Raw genomic sequence first — 16,612 nt, forward strand, 5'->3', positions numbered from 1 at the left:
TGATGGTTTTAGTTTCTATTTCCCCAGTGGCTAATGATGTTGAGCACCTTTCCATGTGCTTATTTGCCAGCTAGCAGTGAAATACCTGTTTGTGGGGCTGGCGCTGTGGTGTTGTGAGTAAAGCCACTGCCTGCAGTGCCAGCATCCCATATGGGCGCCAGTTCTAGTCCCGGATGTTCCACTTCCTTTTCTTTTTTTCTTTTTTTTTTCTTTTTTCTTTTTTTTGACAGGCAGAGTGGATAGTGAGAGAGAGAGAGAGAGAGAGAGAGAGAAAGGTCTTCCTATTGCCATTGGTTCACCCTCCAATGGCCGCAGCGCGCTGCGGCCGGCGCACCGCGCTGATCCAAAGGCAGGAGCCAGGTGCTTCTCCTGGTCTCCCATGGGGTGCAGGGCCCAAGCACTTGGGCCATCCTCCACTGCACTCCCCGGCCACAGCAGAGAGCTGGCCTGGAAGAAGGGCAACCGGGAAAGAATCCGGCGCCCCGACCGGGACTAGAACCCAGTGTGCCGACGCCGCTAGGTGGAGGATTAGCCTAGTGAGCCACAGCGCTGGCCTGCTCCACTTCCGATCCAGCTCTCTGCTCTGGCATGGGAAAGCAGTAGAGGACGGCCCAAATCCTTGGGCCCCTGGCTTCGGATAGGCACAGCTCCTGCCATTGTGGCCATTTGGGAAGTGAACCAGCGGATGGAAGACCTCTCTGTCTCTCTCTGCCTCTCCTTCTCTCTGTATAACTATGACTTTCAAATAAATAAATCTTAAAAAAGACATATCTGTTCATATATTTTGCACACTTCATTTTTAAATAAAGCTGTAATGAAATACAGCTCACACAGCATATCATTCACCTTTTAAAGTGTACAATTCAGTGATTTTTAGTATAATCAGAGCTGTGCAACCACTTCTACTTCCCACCTCTGTGGATGTCCCTATTCTAGATATGCTACACAAATGGAGTAATACATGGCTTTTTATGACTGATTTTCCTGAGAAATGCCTACTTTGAATCTTTGTTTTTAATTGGGTTGTTTGTATTTTTATTCATGAATTATAATAGTCCTTCATATATTCTAGATATAAGTCCCTGCTTTGCCATAACAAGCTCCCATTCCCAATATTTTATTTTTTAATTTTTTTCAAATATCTATTCATTTATTTGAAAGAGTTACACAGAGAGAAGAGAGGCAGAGGAAGAGAGAGGGGTCTTCCATCCACTGGTTCACTCCCCAGATGGCCGCAATGGCCGAGCTGCACTGATCTGAAGCCAGAAGCCAGGAGCTTCTTCTGGGTCTCTCATGCGGGTGCAGAGGCCCAAGGACTTGGGCCAACTTCTACTGCTTTCCCAGGCCACAGCAGAAAGCTGGATCAGGCCATGGCATTAACCTGCTGCACCACAGCGCTGGCCCCTCCCAAGCTTTTTTTTTTTTTTTTTTTTTTTTTTTAAAGTCAGAGTTACACAGAGAGAGGAGAGGGGGAGGGAGAGAGAGAGAGAGAGAGAGAGAGAGAGGTCTTCCATTTGATGGTTTACTCCCCAGATGGCCGCCAATGGCCGGAGCTGCGCCGATCCAAAGCCAGGAGCCAGGAGCTTCTTCCAGGTCTCCCACGTGGGCGCAGGGGCCCAAGGACTTGGACCATCTTCCACTGCTTTCCTGGGACGTAGCAGAGAGCGGGACAGGAAGTGGAGCAGCTGGGTCCCATATGGGACGTGGGCGCTTCAGGCTAGGGCGTTAACCCACTGCACCACAGCGCTGGCCCCCTTCCCAAGCTTTTTAAAAATGTTTCTCAATTATTATTTTAGTTATACCTTTTTAAGAAATATAATGTGGTGATTTGACGCACATATTCAATACGTGGTGACCAAATCAGGTTACTTAGCATTTCCATCCTTGAAGTATTTTTTAAAAAGTTATTTGAGAGACAGAGAGAATGCCCAACTACTGGCTCACTCCCCAGATGTCTGCCAATGGCCAGGGCTTGGTGGAGGATGTGGCCAGGAGCTGGGACCAAGATCTAGGTCTCCCATGTGGGTGGCAGGAGCCCAACAAGTTGAGCCATTACTGTGGCTTCCAAGGGGTCTGCATTAGCAGGAAGCTGGCATCAGGAGCTGGAGCAGAAAGTCAAGCCCACACGATGTGATGAGGGGAGGTAACGTAACCAGTGGGCTAAATGCCCGCCCCTCTGTAAACATTTTTAAAGGATGATTTCTATTTATTTATTTGAAAGGCAGAGTTACAGAGAGCGGGAGAGAGAGATCTTCCGTCCACTGGTTTGCTCCCCAGATTGCCACAGTGGCTGGGGCCAAGCACCTAGAACTCCATCCAGGTTTCCTAAGTGGGTGGCATGAGCCCAAGCATTCAGGCCGTCTTCTGCTGCTTTCCCAGGTGCATTAGCAGGGAGCTGGATTGGAACTGAAGCAGCCGGGACTCAAACCAGTCCTCTTATAAGATGCCGACATCAGCATCGGAGGCTTAGGCTTAACCCACTGTGCTACAAGGCTAGTTGATCTACTTTCAGTTTGTTTATTTATTTATTTATTTATTTATTTATTTATTTTTTGTATACAGTGTGAGATACAGGATCAATTTCATTATTTTGCGTATGGCTAGCCCGTTCTTTCACTATTTAATGGCCTTAGCACTCTCACCAAAAATCAATTGTATGGGTGCGGGCATTTAGCACAGAAGTTAAGATGATGCTTGTGACACCTGCGTCCCATATTAGAGTGCTTGAGTCGAGGCCTGGCTCTGTTCCCAATTCCAGCTTCCTGCTAATCTGCACCCTTGGAGGCAGCAGGTAACTGCTCAGGTACTTGGGTCCCTGTCAACTGCAGGGGAGACGTGGATCGAGTTCGGGGCTCCTGGCTCTTACCTGGCCCATCCCTGGTTGTTGTGGGCATTTGGGGAGTGCACCAACTAACAGGAGATCTCCATCTTTCTCTCTCACCCTCTGCCTTTCAAATAAAATACACGCATACATACATACATGCATGCGCACACATCGTTGAAAACAGAGAGTGCTTTATAAAATGTAGACACAAGTTCTTTGGGGACATATGGTTTCCAACTATTTTCTCTGTATCCCGTCTTTTACCACCTTCATAGAATCTTTTGCAGATGAGGCCCAACTGATCAATTTTTCCCTTTTATGGCTTGTGCTTTTGCTATCATGCCCCTGCCTATTTTTATAAAGTGTCATTGCAATGCAGCCATGAATATTTGCATAATGTCTATGGCTGCGCTAATGCTATAACATTAAACAGCTGTGACCACAAGCAGGTGGTCCACAAGACCCATCACGTTTACTCTCTCTCTCTCTCTCTCTTTTTTTTTTTTTTTTAAGGCAGAGTGGACAGTGAGAGAGAGAGAGACAGAGAGAAAGGTGTTCCTTTTGCCATTGGTTCACCCTCCAATGTCAGCCGCGGCCGGTGCATCGCGCTGATCCGATGGCAGGAGCCAGGTGCTTCTCCTGGTCTCCCATGCGGGTGCAGGGCCCAAGCACCTGGGCCATCCTCCACTGCACTCCTGGGCCACAGTAGAGAGCTGGACTGGAAGAGGAGCGACCGTTACAGAATCCGGTGCCCCGACCAGGACTAGAACCTGGTGTGCTGGCGCTGCAGGCGGAGGATTAGCCTAGTGAGCCGCGGCGCCGGCCTGATGCTGGAATTCTATATTGGAGCACCAGTTTGAATCTCAGGTGCACCCCTTCCAATCGAGCTCCTGGGAAAGCAGCTGAAGATGACCCAATTGCTTGGGTCCCTGCACTACATGGAAGACCCAGAGGAAGCTCCTGGCTCCTGACTTCTGCCTGGCCCAGCGCTGGCTGTTTCAGCCATCTGGGGCGTGAACTAGCAAATGGAAGTTCTCTCTCCCTTTCTAACTCTGATTTTCAAATAAATAAAATAAATCTTGAAAAGTAGATAAATAGGCCGGCGCTGCAGCTCACTAGGTTAATCCTCCGCCTAGCGGCGCCGGCACACCGGGTTCTAGTCCCGGTTGGGGCGCCGGATTCTGTCCCGGTTGCCCCTCTTCCAGGCCAGCTCTCTGCTGTGGCCAGGGAGTGCAGTGGAGGATGGCCCAGGTGCTTGGGCTCTGCACCCCATGGGAGACCAGGAAAAGCACCTGGCTCCTGGCTCCTGCCATCGGATCAGTGCGGTGTGCCGGCCGCAGCGCGCCGGCCGCGGTGGCCATTGGAGGGTGAACCAACGGCAAAGGAAGACCTTTCTCTCTGTATTTCTCTCTCACTGTCCACTCTGCCTGTCAAAAAATAAAAAAAAAAAAAAAAGAAAAAAAAGAAAAGTAGATAAATAGATTCAAATATACTTATTTTTAAAATGTATCGGCTTCAAATTTCTGGGATCCAAGTCGTTAGTTACATCAGAGGTTTCCTGCTCGCTATTTTACTCATCAGCAGTACAAACATCTGCAGTTATTACCCTGCTAAAAAAACCAACCAGGACTGACTCTGGATAGTGGGTAAAGCTGCTGCCTGCAGTGCCCGCATCCCAGTCAGGCACCGGTTCCAGTCCCGGCTGCTCCCTGTTAAGGACCTGGGAAAGCAGTGGAGGATGACCCCTGCCACTCATGTGGAGACCTGGAAGAAGTTCCTGGCTCCTGGCCTCCACCTGATTCAGCCCCGGCCATTGCAGCCATTTGGGGTGTGAACCAGCGGATGGAAGATTCTCTCTCTGCCTTTCTGCCTTTCCCTCTCTCTCTCTGTAACTCTGCCTTTCAAATAGATAAAAACAAACAAACAAACAAACAAACAAAAAACACTCCTTTTCATGAGTTCCTCTCCTGCTGCCCACCCCTCTCCTCATTTTCTTCAAAGAGTTCGCTCCCCAAATGCTGTGGGTGTTTGTCGGGCAGTTAAGATGTTACATCCCCTCTCAAAGGGTGGGATTCAGGTTGAGTCCTCTTTTTTTTTTTTTTTTTTAAGATTTATTTGTTTATTTGAAAGTCAGAGTTACACAGAGAGAGGAGAGGCAGAGAGAGAGAGAGAGAGAGAGAGAGAGAGAGAGTTTTCCATCCGCTGGTTCACTCCCCAACCAGCCACAATGGCCAGAGCTGCACCAATCCAAAGCCAGGAGCCAGGAGCCTCTTCCGGGTCTCCCACGCAGGTGCAGGAGCCTAAGGCCATCTTCCACTGCCTTCCCAGGCCATAGCAGAGAGCTGGGTCAGAATAGGAGCAGCTGGGCCTTGAACCTGTGCCTACATGGGATGCTGGCACTTCAGGCCAGGGCGTTAATCCACTGTGCCACAGCACCAGCCCCCCTTTTTGTTTGTTTGTTTGTTTGTTTGTTTTTAAAGATAAGTCTTTAAGTCTTGATTCCACCTTTCATTCAGGCTGCTGGCACACCCCGCTGATCTGAAGCCAGGAGCCAGGTGCTTCCTCCTGGTCTCCCATGCGAGTGCAGGGCCCAAGGACTTGGGCCATCCTCCACTGCACTGCTGGCCACAGCAGAGAGCTGGACTGGAAGAGGGGCAACTGGGACAGAATCCACATCCCGACTGGGACTAGAACCCAGGGTGCTGGCGCCACAGGCAGAGGATTAGCCTATTGAGCTGCAGTGCCGGCCTACTCTCTGACTCTTTAAGAAAGAATTTCTTGACCCCTGATCAGCTCCAGGACCTTTGCATATACCCCACATCTCCTCGGAGTCATTCTGCTTTCTACTCAAATGCACCTTGGAGAAGTCTTCCTAGACCACATTTAGATTTAGAGAAGGCGAACTCCTCCCCCATCTGCCATTCCTTTTTCTGTCCCCTTATTTTGCTTTAGTTTTCTTCTTGGAGTCTATCACTAGCTTCACTAGCACGGGAGCTGCGTCAGCAGGCCAGGTCAGAGAACGGCCATCTGAAAACTTTGAACGAACACATGAGTCACGGAGACTACCACAGGCTTCCAGAACAAGCGCTCCCTACCGCCCTGCTGCAGGAGCAGTGCTGGCGTGAAAGCATGCGCTGATTCCCTTCAGGATCTGTCTGAGCGCCACGCATGTCTCACTTTCCCTCCTCGTGATTTCGCAACACGCCACGCCGAGAATTACATAGGCTAGCGAACAAGGATGTCTGGAAGCGTTTGCATCTGGTTTCCAATTCTGCATTCCTTCCTCACGTCCCCTGGAACCTGAACTGGAATCCACGGCTTAGATAATAATCTGGGCTATATTTTTCCCACTCTGTATGTGATGTATTTCTCTTTAATCTTCTTGGATTTGGAACCTCTTGATCTGTCTACTCATATGAAACTGAACACATTTTCACAGTCATTTGTATCTACTTATGTCAACATGGCCCTGTCAAAAGTGAAATCACTGTTCTGATTGCCAGTAACAACACCAACAAATACTTTTAACTTTTATTTATCCTTAATTCCCATGAAGTTTCAGGGGACTTTGACCCCTAATTTTTTAAAAATGTTACTTAAGGTATACAAATTTCATGTATTTCCTATATACAGATTCAGGAACATAGCGTCCCCCAATTTTTGTTTATTAGAATGTTTCACAGGTGTACACTTCTTTTAAAATAAAATGAGAACCATAATATATGACACCTTAATGATAAGGTGGACATCATCAGAGGCCCAGATAAAACCCAGGGAGAATTTTAAAATGATTTTTTAAATGAAAACCAAAGGTATGCCTAGTCTTAAGTAGTAAAATCTAATTATTAAATATACATGGCAAACCACACCCAGGAGAGCTCGGTGGAGAGTGGGGGTGGTCAAGAGACATGGCGTCTCTGCTCTTGGTGAAAAAAAAAAACAAAAAGCAAAAAACAAACAAAATACCACGAACACATTCAAGAAGGGATCAGTCTTTGACTGAATTCCGTGTCTCAGATCTTGCGGGACAGCGCTTCCTCCAACGCCTTCCCAAACAACTGTCATGTCAACAAATCATCCTGACAAACGTGTGGACTCTCCAGATCTTCCCAGAAGATACAGCTTCTGGAAAACAACAGCTTCCTTTCCTGAAGCTCGAGGCCCTAGGGTGACCTTCACAATATTGGGGGGGGGGATGGAATCTGTGATGCAAATCTGAGTTTCCAGGGAACAAGCTTATCGGAATTCTTTCCAGGCTGGCCCCACGTGGGAAGCCCTGGACTTCAGGCAAGGTGTGATCTGACCCGCCAGATGACGCCTGTCTGCTCCCCACCCCATTCCTCAGGCTCGTACCTGATGCCTCCCGCGGATCTGGATCACAACACACGGCGAGAGACATGGTGCCCGCATCCTCTAGAGTTGCCTGCACAAGCGCAGCGATTGCGCTTGCGTGCATTCCTAGGGCTCAGCATCACTCCTCACACCTACATCATGGCTCCTGTCCAATTTCCTCTGAAACCAGTCATGTGTAATTTCTACCGAGGCCTGTTTGCAATTACAATGCTGAACATGGGTATTTTATCATTCCTACTCTTCTGAGCAATACATATTGAAGCACCAAGCCCCGTGAGCGGCAAATACTAAGTCACTGCCAATGGCGAGAATGTGGGAGTGTACCCCAGACCCTCCCACCCCAACCTGGGTTCACCACGCATTACCCAGACAAGACAAGCCAAGGAAGACCACAGGCATTGCAATGGTCCACAGAACCGTGACGAACCGATTCGACATTAATCTCCCATCAGTTCTCAATACTCACATCCTTGTCGCTCTCCTCCATTTCTCTGCTATACTAAGACCCGACTCTTCCTCCAATTCCTCTTCAAGGTAATGCTTCCTGTAAATCGTAATTGGCTAGTTATTATTCGCTGTTATGATTATCTACTTAAGCTCTAGGAGAGAAGAGGTTGTGATTTAGTACCCTGGTTGACGGAGATTGCACCAAATACAAGAAGTCTTCCGGGGCCGGCACCGTGGCTCACTGGGTTAATCCTCTGCTTGCGGTGCCGGCATCCCATATGGGCACCGGGTTCTAGTCCCAGTTGCCCTTCTTCCAGTCCAGCTCTCTGCTGTGACCCGGGAGTGCAGTGGAGGATGGCCCAAGTGTTTGGGCCCTGCACCCACGTGGGAGACCAGGAGGAAACACCTGGCTCCTGCCATCGGATCTGAATGAAAGGAAGACCTCTCTCTGTCTCTCTCTCTGTCTGTAATTCTATCTGTCAAATAAATAAATAAACTTAAAAAAAATCTTCTGAAAGTTCATGGAAATGCATATTACCAAAACAAAGCAAAATAAACATAAACACACACACACAAAAAAAAACTATGCATGGATTTCAACATGTTTCACATTGCATTAAACTTCTCTTTTGATTCCATTTACCTACAAATGGAGTACCCTCATAGTTGTGGAAGAAGGTGAAATCTCTTACAGATCTAATGATGTCTTAGATTAACTTGGCACCAGGGTCCTCAACAAAGCTCTTTCCACCTGTTGGGTAGCTAGTGGGAAGAATTTTATCAAGCTAAAGATTCTGGGGAAGAATGGGGCTGGCATCGTGGCGCTGTGAATGAAGCCTCTGGGATGCTGGCATTCCACGCTGGCGTGACAGTTCACGTCCTGGCTGCTCCGTTTCCAACGCAGCTCCATGAGAATGTGCCAGGGAAGGCAGCAGAGGATGGCCCGAGTACCAGGGCTCCCGCCACCCACGTGGGTGACCTGGAAGGAGTTCCGGGTCCCTGGCTTCCACCTACCTCTACCCTGTCCATTGTGGACATTTGGGGAGTGAACCAGCTGATGGAAGAACTTTCTTTCTCTCTCTCTAACTCTGCTTTCAAATAAATAAATAAAGTTGTTTTTTAAGGGGAAAGGATGGTTTTAAAAAAAAAAAACCTCTATTGTAAGTCACTGCCCTGTCACCAACCATTAGTCTCTTCATCTGCAAACTAAATATGGATTAGAGTCGGTGATTTTGCTGTTATAAAATTCTATGACTTATTATGGCTGAAACAGATTTAAAAATATTTGAAACAAGCCATCTCCTTGTATAGTCTCTAGCTAAAATGACTTCAGAGGCCAGCCCTGTGGCATAGCGGGTAAAGCCACCACCTGAAGTGCTGGCATCCATATGGGTGCCGGTTTGAGTCCCAGCTGCTCCATTTCTGATCCAGCTCTCTGCTATGGCCTGGAAAGGCAGTAGAAGATGGTCCAAGTCCTTGGGCCCCTGCACCTGCGTGGGAGACCCAGAAGAAGCTCCTGGCTTCAGATCAGCCCAGCTCTGGCCGTTGCGGCCATCTAGAGAGTGAACCAGCAGATGGAAGACCTCTCTCTCTCTCTCTTTCTCCCTCTGCCTCTCTGTAACTCTGCCTTTCAAATAAATAATTTTTAAACAAATATAAAATTATTTCAGTGAGCTGCAAGGGAGTCGGATGTCAGGATGCTGCTTGAGCCAGTTAGCAAGTCTGCGTCTGCTCTCCTCCGCCAGCTCTCCTGATTTGGATGCAGTTCTGAGGACCAGCCAAGAGGCGACACGTTGAAGGGCTGGGAGATCCCCGACCACTCCACATTCTCCTTATCACCTTTCCTTTCTTCTACCTCTTCCACCTCCAGCCCCATCACTTTTCTCCCTGCTAATTCTTGCCTTCTAGGTCTTTCTCATTTGGAAAAAGCAAATAAACAAACCAATAATAATAATAATAATAACCAAACCCCACAACTTTTTAAGTTAAAATATACTTTTCTTAAAAAGTCAGATGCTCTTTAGTTCCCAGTAAAATGAACTCAGATGAATTCTTTTTGAAAACCAATGGAAATTCTAAACTTAGTCCATGTATTGAACTGGGCCAAGGGCACTTGGCCCTACTCCCTCTCTCGCATGCTTCAGGAAAAGCATCTGAGAACTCCAGCACTGGATGAATGAGTGGCCTGGCATTTCCTAAGAACATATCAATTTTCATCTTGCAAAGCCTGCAAAGCTAACAGTGCCATCTGCTTGGCACTTCCGCCACTGGTGCACAGGCCCCCCTCTCCTCCTTAAGTCTAGTTCCCTCGGTCAGGGGATTTCTTCCAAGGCTCCCTCGGGGCTTTCAGTTCTTTGGTCAAAAGCCACTTCCCCAGAAAGGCCTTCTCAGACCCATCCCTTTCCCTCCAAATAAACGCAACCCCCCCTTCCCGCTCCCCAATCCCCAGCGATGTAGTTTTCTACGTCAGGTGTAGTGCTCTCCCTAAGAGTCCTCCGGTCTGGCATCTTATTACATATTTATGCATTTTCATGCCTGTCTCTTCCCCTGCGGTGTGCACGGTCCGGGAGGCCAGGGTGTGTCCATCTCCGTGTCTGTCGGAGCAGGGCTGGGGGCACCGCAGATGGTCGGTAAACAACAAACACCCTCTCCGATGCTAACGAGGCCGCTTGCGACTTTCTCCAGGGCCACAGGTCCCCTTGGTCCGTCTAGCCCGACTCCGAGGATCCCTCCCACCTCCACTGGAGCCCGGCTCGGGTCCTCGGTTCCCCCACCTGCCGGCCCCGGCGCACCCACCATCCGGACCAGGAAAGTGCGGTTGGCTCCCGCAGCGCCGCTCAACCGCCCGTCTCCCGCGCCACGTGCGCCTCTGCGCCGGTCCTGGGCCGCCGCCGGGGAGCGCCAGGGACAGCGGCCCGCTGCGCTCCAGGCCGCCGCGCCGCGCAGCCGTTAGGACGCCCCACGCCGCCTCGATGAGCCACGGATTCCACCGGGAAGGGTCCGTTGATGGGGCGGCGAGACGTGGCTCGGTTAGTCCGCTCCTTCCTTCCTTCCACTCGATCGCTCGCAGGACGTGCGCCCACCGCCAACTGAGCAGAGTCCTGCCGCCCAGGCCCCAGCCCCACTTCTCACCTCCACACCTAACGGACGGATGGACGAGCCCCGGCCGGCCGCCTGGGGTCCCTCGGGGCGCCCCCTCAGGCGTCCTCCTGCAACGGAAGCGGGGAGCCTTTCCGGGGAAACAGCTGTGGGCCCCACCGCCCTCAGCGCCGCCGTTAGGGGGGGTGATAACATTTCTGCTTTAAGAGATACCCGGTCCCTCACGGCCTCCACGCGCCCCCCATCCCCTCCCCCAGACCCGCCCCGCTTTGCCCCAAGGGGCGGGCCAGTCCTGGTAGCCCCTAGGGACCCAGTAGCTCTTTTGCTTCTTTATAAAATGTTTTAAAATTTGAGGGACAGAAGGCTGACACATAGATCTCCCATCCCCTGGTTCACTCTCCAGATGCTTGCGAGGACTGGGGCTAGGCCAGGTGAAGCCAGGGCGCCCTTGTGTGGACGGCAGAAACCCAGTCACTGGAGCCTACTGCCTCCCAGGGTAAAGCGGAGCCTGGACTCAGCCTTTAGGGCCAACAGGGCAAGTGCCTGCCCTCCCCCTCCCCCTGCCTGGTCGCCCCCCCCCCCCAGCTGTCTTTCTCTCCACTCCTTGGAAAGGACTTTAGAGTTTTGGGGTTCATAGTAGTGAAGTCAGCCCCCTCCTGACTCTTCTGGGGAGGTCCCAACAGAGGGATGACAAAGGCATTTTGGAGAGATTGCTCTCCCCTGACCCAAATGCAAGACCTAATGTGGGGTTACCTGGACCCTCACTGTCATAGCGAAGGGTTGAGTGCACAGTGACAAGGATTTAGTTATTTCTTTTTAAAGATATGCACCCCATGTCCCCAAAGAGGCTATCCCAGTGATCCCTACACACGTGAAAAGGGGGTGCAGGAGACACCCAGCAGAGGGGCTAAAACAGGGGTGGAGGGTCTGGAGGGAGAAGAAAGAAAGCGAAGGCCAGTTGTGGGAGAGAAGGTGAACCTCCACAACTCTCACACATTGTCAGTGAGGCTACAAACTGACCAAAGATTTGTCAAAGCAGAAATATACCTACCCTGTTACCCTACAATTCCATTCCTAGGTGTATATCCTATATGGCCACCGAAAAACAGATGAGAATGTTCATTTCAGCAGTATTCAAACTGGAAATAATCTGTCCAGTAAAAGGAGAATGGACAAATACAGGCGGCATATTCACAATGGCAGGGGGATATTATATGACAGTGACAGCGGAGACCTTGAAGCCACATGGAGCTTTATGGATGAATCTCACAACCCTGAAAGAAACCAGCTGCAAAGGAGAACCATTTATACAAAGGCCCCAAATCAACAAAACTAACCTGTGGTGTCACAAATCTAGACTGTGGTTATCTGCTTTGGTTTGATTATGGTTTCTCCCCTCTGAAACTCAAGTCAGAATTTAATCCTGGGCCAGGCACTGTGGGACGGCCAGTCAAACAAACCACTGTTTAGGACTTTCAATGCAGTTTCTTGCTAATTGCTTGGGAAGCAGTGGATGATGGCCCAACTGCTTGGGTTCCTGCCTGCCAGTGGAAGGAGTTCCTAGCTCCTACCATCAGTCTGGCCTGGCCGTAGCTATTGCAGGCATTTAGGAAGTGAACTAGCAGATGGAAGACCTCTGTCTTTCTCTGTCCCTCTGTCTTTCAAATAAACTTTTTTAAAAAATGAAAAAGAGGAGTCACTGGAGTCTAGATATATTTTAAAGATATAATCAACCAAGATGGCTATAAGATTTTGGTTTAGGTGTGGGTGTTTGGCGCAGTGGTTCAGACTGTTTGGGACACCTGCATCCCACATCAGAGGCCCTGAGTTTGTATCCTGTCTCCACTTCTCACCCAGCTTCCTGCTAATGTGCACCCTGGAAGGCAACAGATGATGGCTCAAGTCCTTGGGTCTCTGCCACCCACATGGGAGACCCTCCCTCACTGGTTTCAACACAGTCAAGGTTGTTGCAGGCATTTGGGGAATGAACCAGGGGATTGAATTGTATCTCTTTGTGTTTCTTTCTCTCTCACTCCACCTTTCAAATAAACAAGTCTTTCAAAAAATGGTACCCCCCAAAAACAAGAACTTTAATCACTGTTATGAGATATTAAGAAATGGGACCAGATGGGACATTTAAGATGTGATTTGGGGGGCTGGCACTGTAGTGTAGCACATACAGCTGCCACCTAGGACAACGCCAGCATACCTATTAAAGTCTCAGCTACTCCACTTCTGAGCCAGCTCCCTGCTATTGCATCTAGGAAAGCAATGGAAGATGGTCCAAGTCTTTGGTTTCCCACATGGGAGACCTGGAAGAAGCTCCTGGCTCCTGACTTCAGATCAGCACAGCTCTGGCCATTGCAGCCATCTGGGGAGTGATCCAGTGGATGGAAGAGCCCACTCTCTAACTCTGCCTTTCAAATACATAGACAAATCTTTTTTCTTTAAGTGTGTGGAAAACTAAAATTAAAAGAGAAATTTATTTGGTGTAAAAATGTTGAAACCCATTTATATGAAGGGTCATCAAAAAGCTCACAGGGAAGTGCATATTATATAAAAAAAACTGCAGGGATTTCAACTTTTTCGCAACAAAATAAACTCATTTATAAGAATTTTTTTATGGGCAGTGTGGTTCAACAGCTCTTCTACCCAACTCCCCTTTTCTTTTTCTTTTCTAGATATTTATTTATTTATTTGAGAGGCATAGTTACAGAGAGATGGAGAGACAGAGAGAGAGGTCTTCCATTTGCTGGCTCACTCCCCAAATGGCCATCAACAGCTGGAGCTGCGCTAATCTGAAGCCAGGAGCCAGGAGCTTCTTCTGGGTCTCCCACGTGGGTGCAGGGGCCTAAGCATTTGGACCATCTTCCACCAATTTCCCAGGCTATTAGCAGAGTGCTGGATTTGAAATGGAACAGCCAGGACTCAACCGGCACCCATTTGGGATGCTGGCACCACAGGCTGAGGCTTAGCCTACTGTGCTACAGTGCTGGCCCCTAAACTCATTTTTTAAAGTATTTATTTATTTGAAAGGCAGAATTACAGAGAGAGAGAGAGAGAGAGAGAGAGAGAGAGAGAGAGATATCTTCCCTAAGTTGGTTCACTCCCCAAATGGCCACAGCAGACAGGGCTGGGCCAAGCTGAAGCCAGGAACCATGAGCTTCATCAGGGCTTCCCATGTGGGTACAGGGACCCAAGCACTTGGGTCATCTTTTGCTGCTTTCTCAGGCCCATTGGCAGGGAGCTGGATCAGAAGTGGGGCAGCTGGAACTTGAACTGGCTCCCATATGGGATGCCTGAGACACAGGCAGTATTTTTTTTTTTGTCCTTTGCATAATATACCATTTTTATTCTTGTTTTCAAGGAATTTCACGTGATATTTTAAAACAGAAGACAGAGAAAGCGAAAGTCCCTGAAGAGACTTGGCAGACAAAGTTATCTAACAGGCAGTATTTTTTTTTAAGATATTTATTTATTTGAGAGGAAGAGTTAGAGAGAGAGGGAGAGACAGAGAGAAAGTCTTCCATCTGCTGGTTCACTCTCCAAATGGCTACCAACAGCCAGAGCTGGGCCCATCTGAAGCCAGGAGCCATAAGAGCTTTTTCAGGGTCTCCCACACCAGTCAGAGAGCTGGATCAGAAGTGGAGCAGCTAGGACTAGAACCAGAGCCCATACAGGATGCCAGTGCAGCAGGTGAAGGCTTAGCCCACTATACTACAGTGCTAGCCCCCACAGGCAGTGTCTTAATCTGCTATGCCACAGCACTGGTCCCATAAACTCCATTTTTAAAAAAGATTTATTTATTTGAAAGTCAGAGTTGCACAGAGAGAGGAAGACACACACATAAAGACAGAGATCTTCAATCCATTGATTCACTCCCCAAATGCCCAAATGACTGCAGTGACCGAGGATGGGCCAGACCAAGGCCAGAAATCAAGCTTCTTCCCAGGTCTCCCACATGGGTGCAGGGGCCCAAGCACTTGGTCCATCTTCTCCTGCTTTCCCAGGTACATTAGCAGGGAGACAGATTCAAAGTAGGGTGGCTTGGTGGTCTCAGACTGGCATCTATATGGCATGTCAGCATCATAGGCGATGGCTTCCCCTGCCAAGCCACAATGCCAGCTCCCATAAATGACATGGGAAAAAACAATCTGTTTTTGCTTAACCTGCTGCAGCACAATGCCAGCCCCAGAAACAGTCTCGATTGCTCACCTTCTGAAGCTCCCAGGGTGATGAGTTTAGCAGTCTCATTTTAAAAGCCATTTACAAGATATCACAGAGTCCCTGTTACTCCAGTACTCCCAACTATTTTGTAATCACAAAAACTCCTGCTTTAAAGCCTTTTCTATTTAAAAATGGTGTCTAGGGGCTGGTGTTGTGGTGCAGTGGGTTAGGCTGCCATTTGCAACAGCGGCAACCTATACTGGAGTACAGGTTCAAGTCCAAGCTGCTTCCACTTCCCACGCAGTTCCCTTCTGATATAGCTGATGCACCTGGGAAAGCAGTGGATGACAGCCCAAGTACTCGGGCCCCTGCCACCCATGTGGGAGACTCAGATGGAGTTCTGGGCTCCTAGCTTTGTAGCCATTTGGGGAGTGAACCAGCGGACAGATACGCACTCCCTCTGCATCCCCCCACCCCGGGTCCTTCTCCCTCTGTCACTCTGCCCTTCAAATAAAAACAACAACAACAACAACAACAACAACAACAAAATGGTGCCTACTGGATGCACCTGACAGGTGTAATACCTGAGCAGCAGCTAGTACACCATTGCTGCTATGCCTTTATCTCCTCCTACACCTTGCCTTTCCTTTCTTCTTTCCATAAACACCCAATGCAGGGTAACCTGGGGCTTACATTCCTGGTCTTCTGGGGCCTTGTAACTTTTCTTGGTCTTCCAGAGATGAAACAAATGCTCATAATTATGGTTGTTTCAGGAGGGCAGGCAACCAAGCACCAGGAGGGTGAGGACATTCTCAAGGCCCAGGGTTCCATCTGACTCAGTTTCTCACGATCTCCCCAAGCCGGATACTACTTCTCTACACACTGCCGAGCTGGGATCTGTGATTAGGAACAACAATGGCTTTTTCTTTCTTAGACTGGGTGCTGGGCTCTGGGTTCCCCTCATCCCAGACTATGTCTATTTTGGGTTAGCTGATATCATCAAAGGGAAAACAGTCTGTAAGTGTATAAATTATTAACCTAAAACCAAATTTTTGTATGGTTTTGCATGATTTATTTAACATTACTAGGGACAAAGTGCATCTTTCAGACACAATTCTTGAAAAATGCCTTGCATCTCCCCTCTCTTTTGACAAAGTTACACATACATGATAATGCTAGAATTATTTACAACCTAGTAATAATTATCCTGATATTTTTGTTATTGCAAATACAGTTGTCTCCTGTTCTTGCTTTTAAACTATTGCCATAATGATACTAAAGAGCCAGTATGATACAGATCCTATAAACCACCTGGCCTAGAAGAGCCTAGAAAACCATAAAAAGATAGGGTCCCTTTGGATAGGCAGAAAATACCTGGCGCAGAATCTGGACCAATAGCCCTAGCAGAATTTGCTGTGGGAATGGGTATAATACTCAGGAGAACTTCTTGCATTGTTCCCTGTTCAGAGAAATTTTTAGACAATGTTAATGCACTGTTAAAATTCAGGTGTAAGAAAAACTCCGAACTAGGAAAAAATGGCTCAAGAGTTCGCAAAAAGTTCATGGAAATATGCATTATGAAAAAATTATGTATAGATTTAAATTCTTTTTTGTACTTATCTTTTAATTCCACTTTCCATGAACTTTTAAAAAATATTTATTTATTAATTTGAGAGGCAAAGTTACAGAGAGGTCTTCCATCTGCTGGTTCATTCCCCCAAA

The 16,612-nt window shown here is 48.4% G+C and overlaps 1 protein-coding gene across 4 annotated transcripts in view; it reads right to left on the bottom strand.

The window, feature by feature from the left end:
* Nucleotides 1-10,895, bottom strand: part of LOC100125981 (solute carrier family 2, facilitated glucose transporter member 3-like) — a 95,684-nt gene extending 84,789 nt beyond the window's left edge. The window contains exons 1-2 of one of the 4 annotated variants that reach the window (XM_008259789.4): nt 10,757-10,895; nt 7,644-7,721 (exon numbers count right to left, since the gene is read on the bottom strand). In XM_008259789.4, the coding sequence (XP_008258011.2) occupies nt 7,644-7,664 (21 nt within the window). In that variant the 5' untranslated portion in view covers nt 7,665-7,721; nt 10,757-10,895. Of the gene's footprint in view, nt 1-7,643; nt 7,722-10,159; nt 10,182-10,398; nt 10,559-10,756 lie in introns of those variants that run through there. The other 3 variants (XM_008259790.4, XM_051850142.2, XM_051850143.2) reach the window with 3 other exon arrangements.
* Nucleotides 10,896-16,612: the final 5,717 nt, after the last annotated feature.

The sequence above is a fragment of the Oryctolagus cuniculus genome, chromosome 9 (genome assembly GCF_964237555.1).
Source record: "Oryctolagus cuniculus chromosome 9, mOryCun1.1, whole genome shotgun sequence".
Taxonomy (NCBI): Eukaryota; Metazoa; Chordata; class Mammalia; order Lagomorpha; family Leporidae; genus Oryctolagus; species Oryctolagus cuniculus.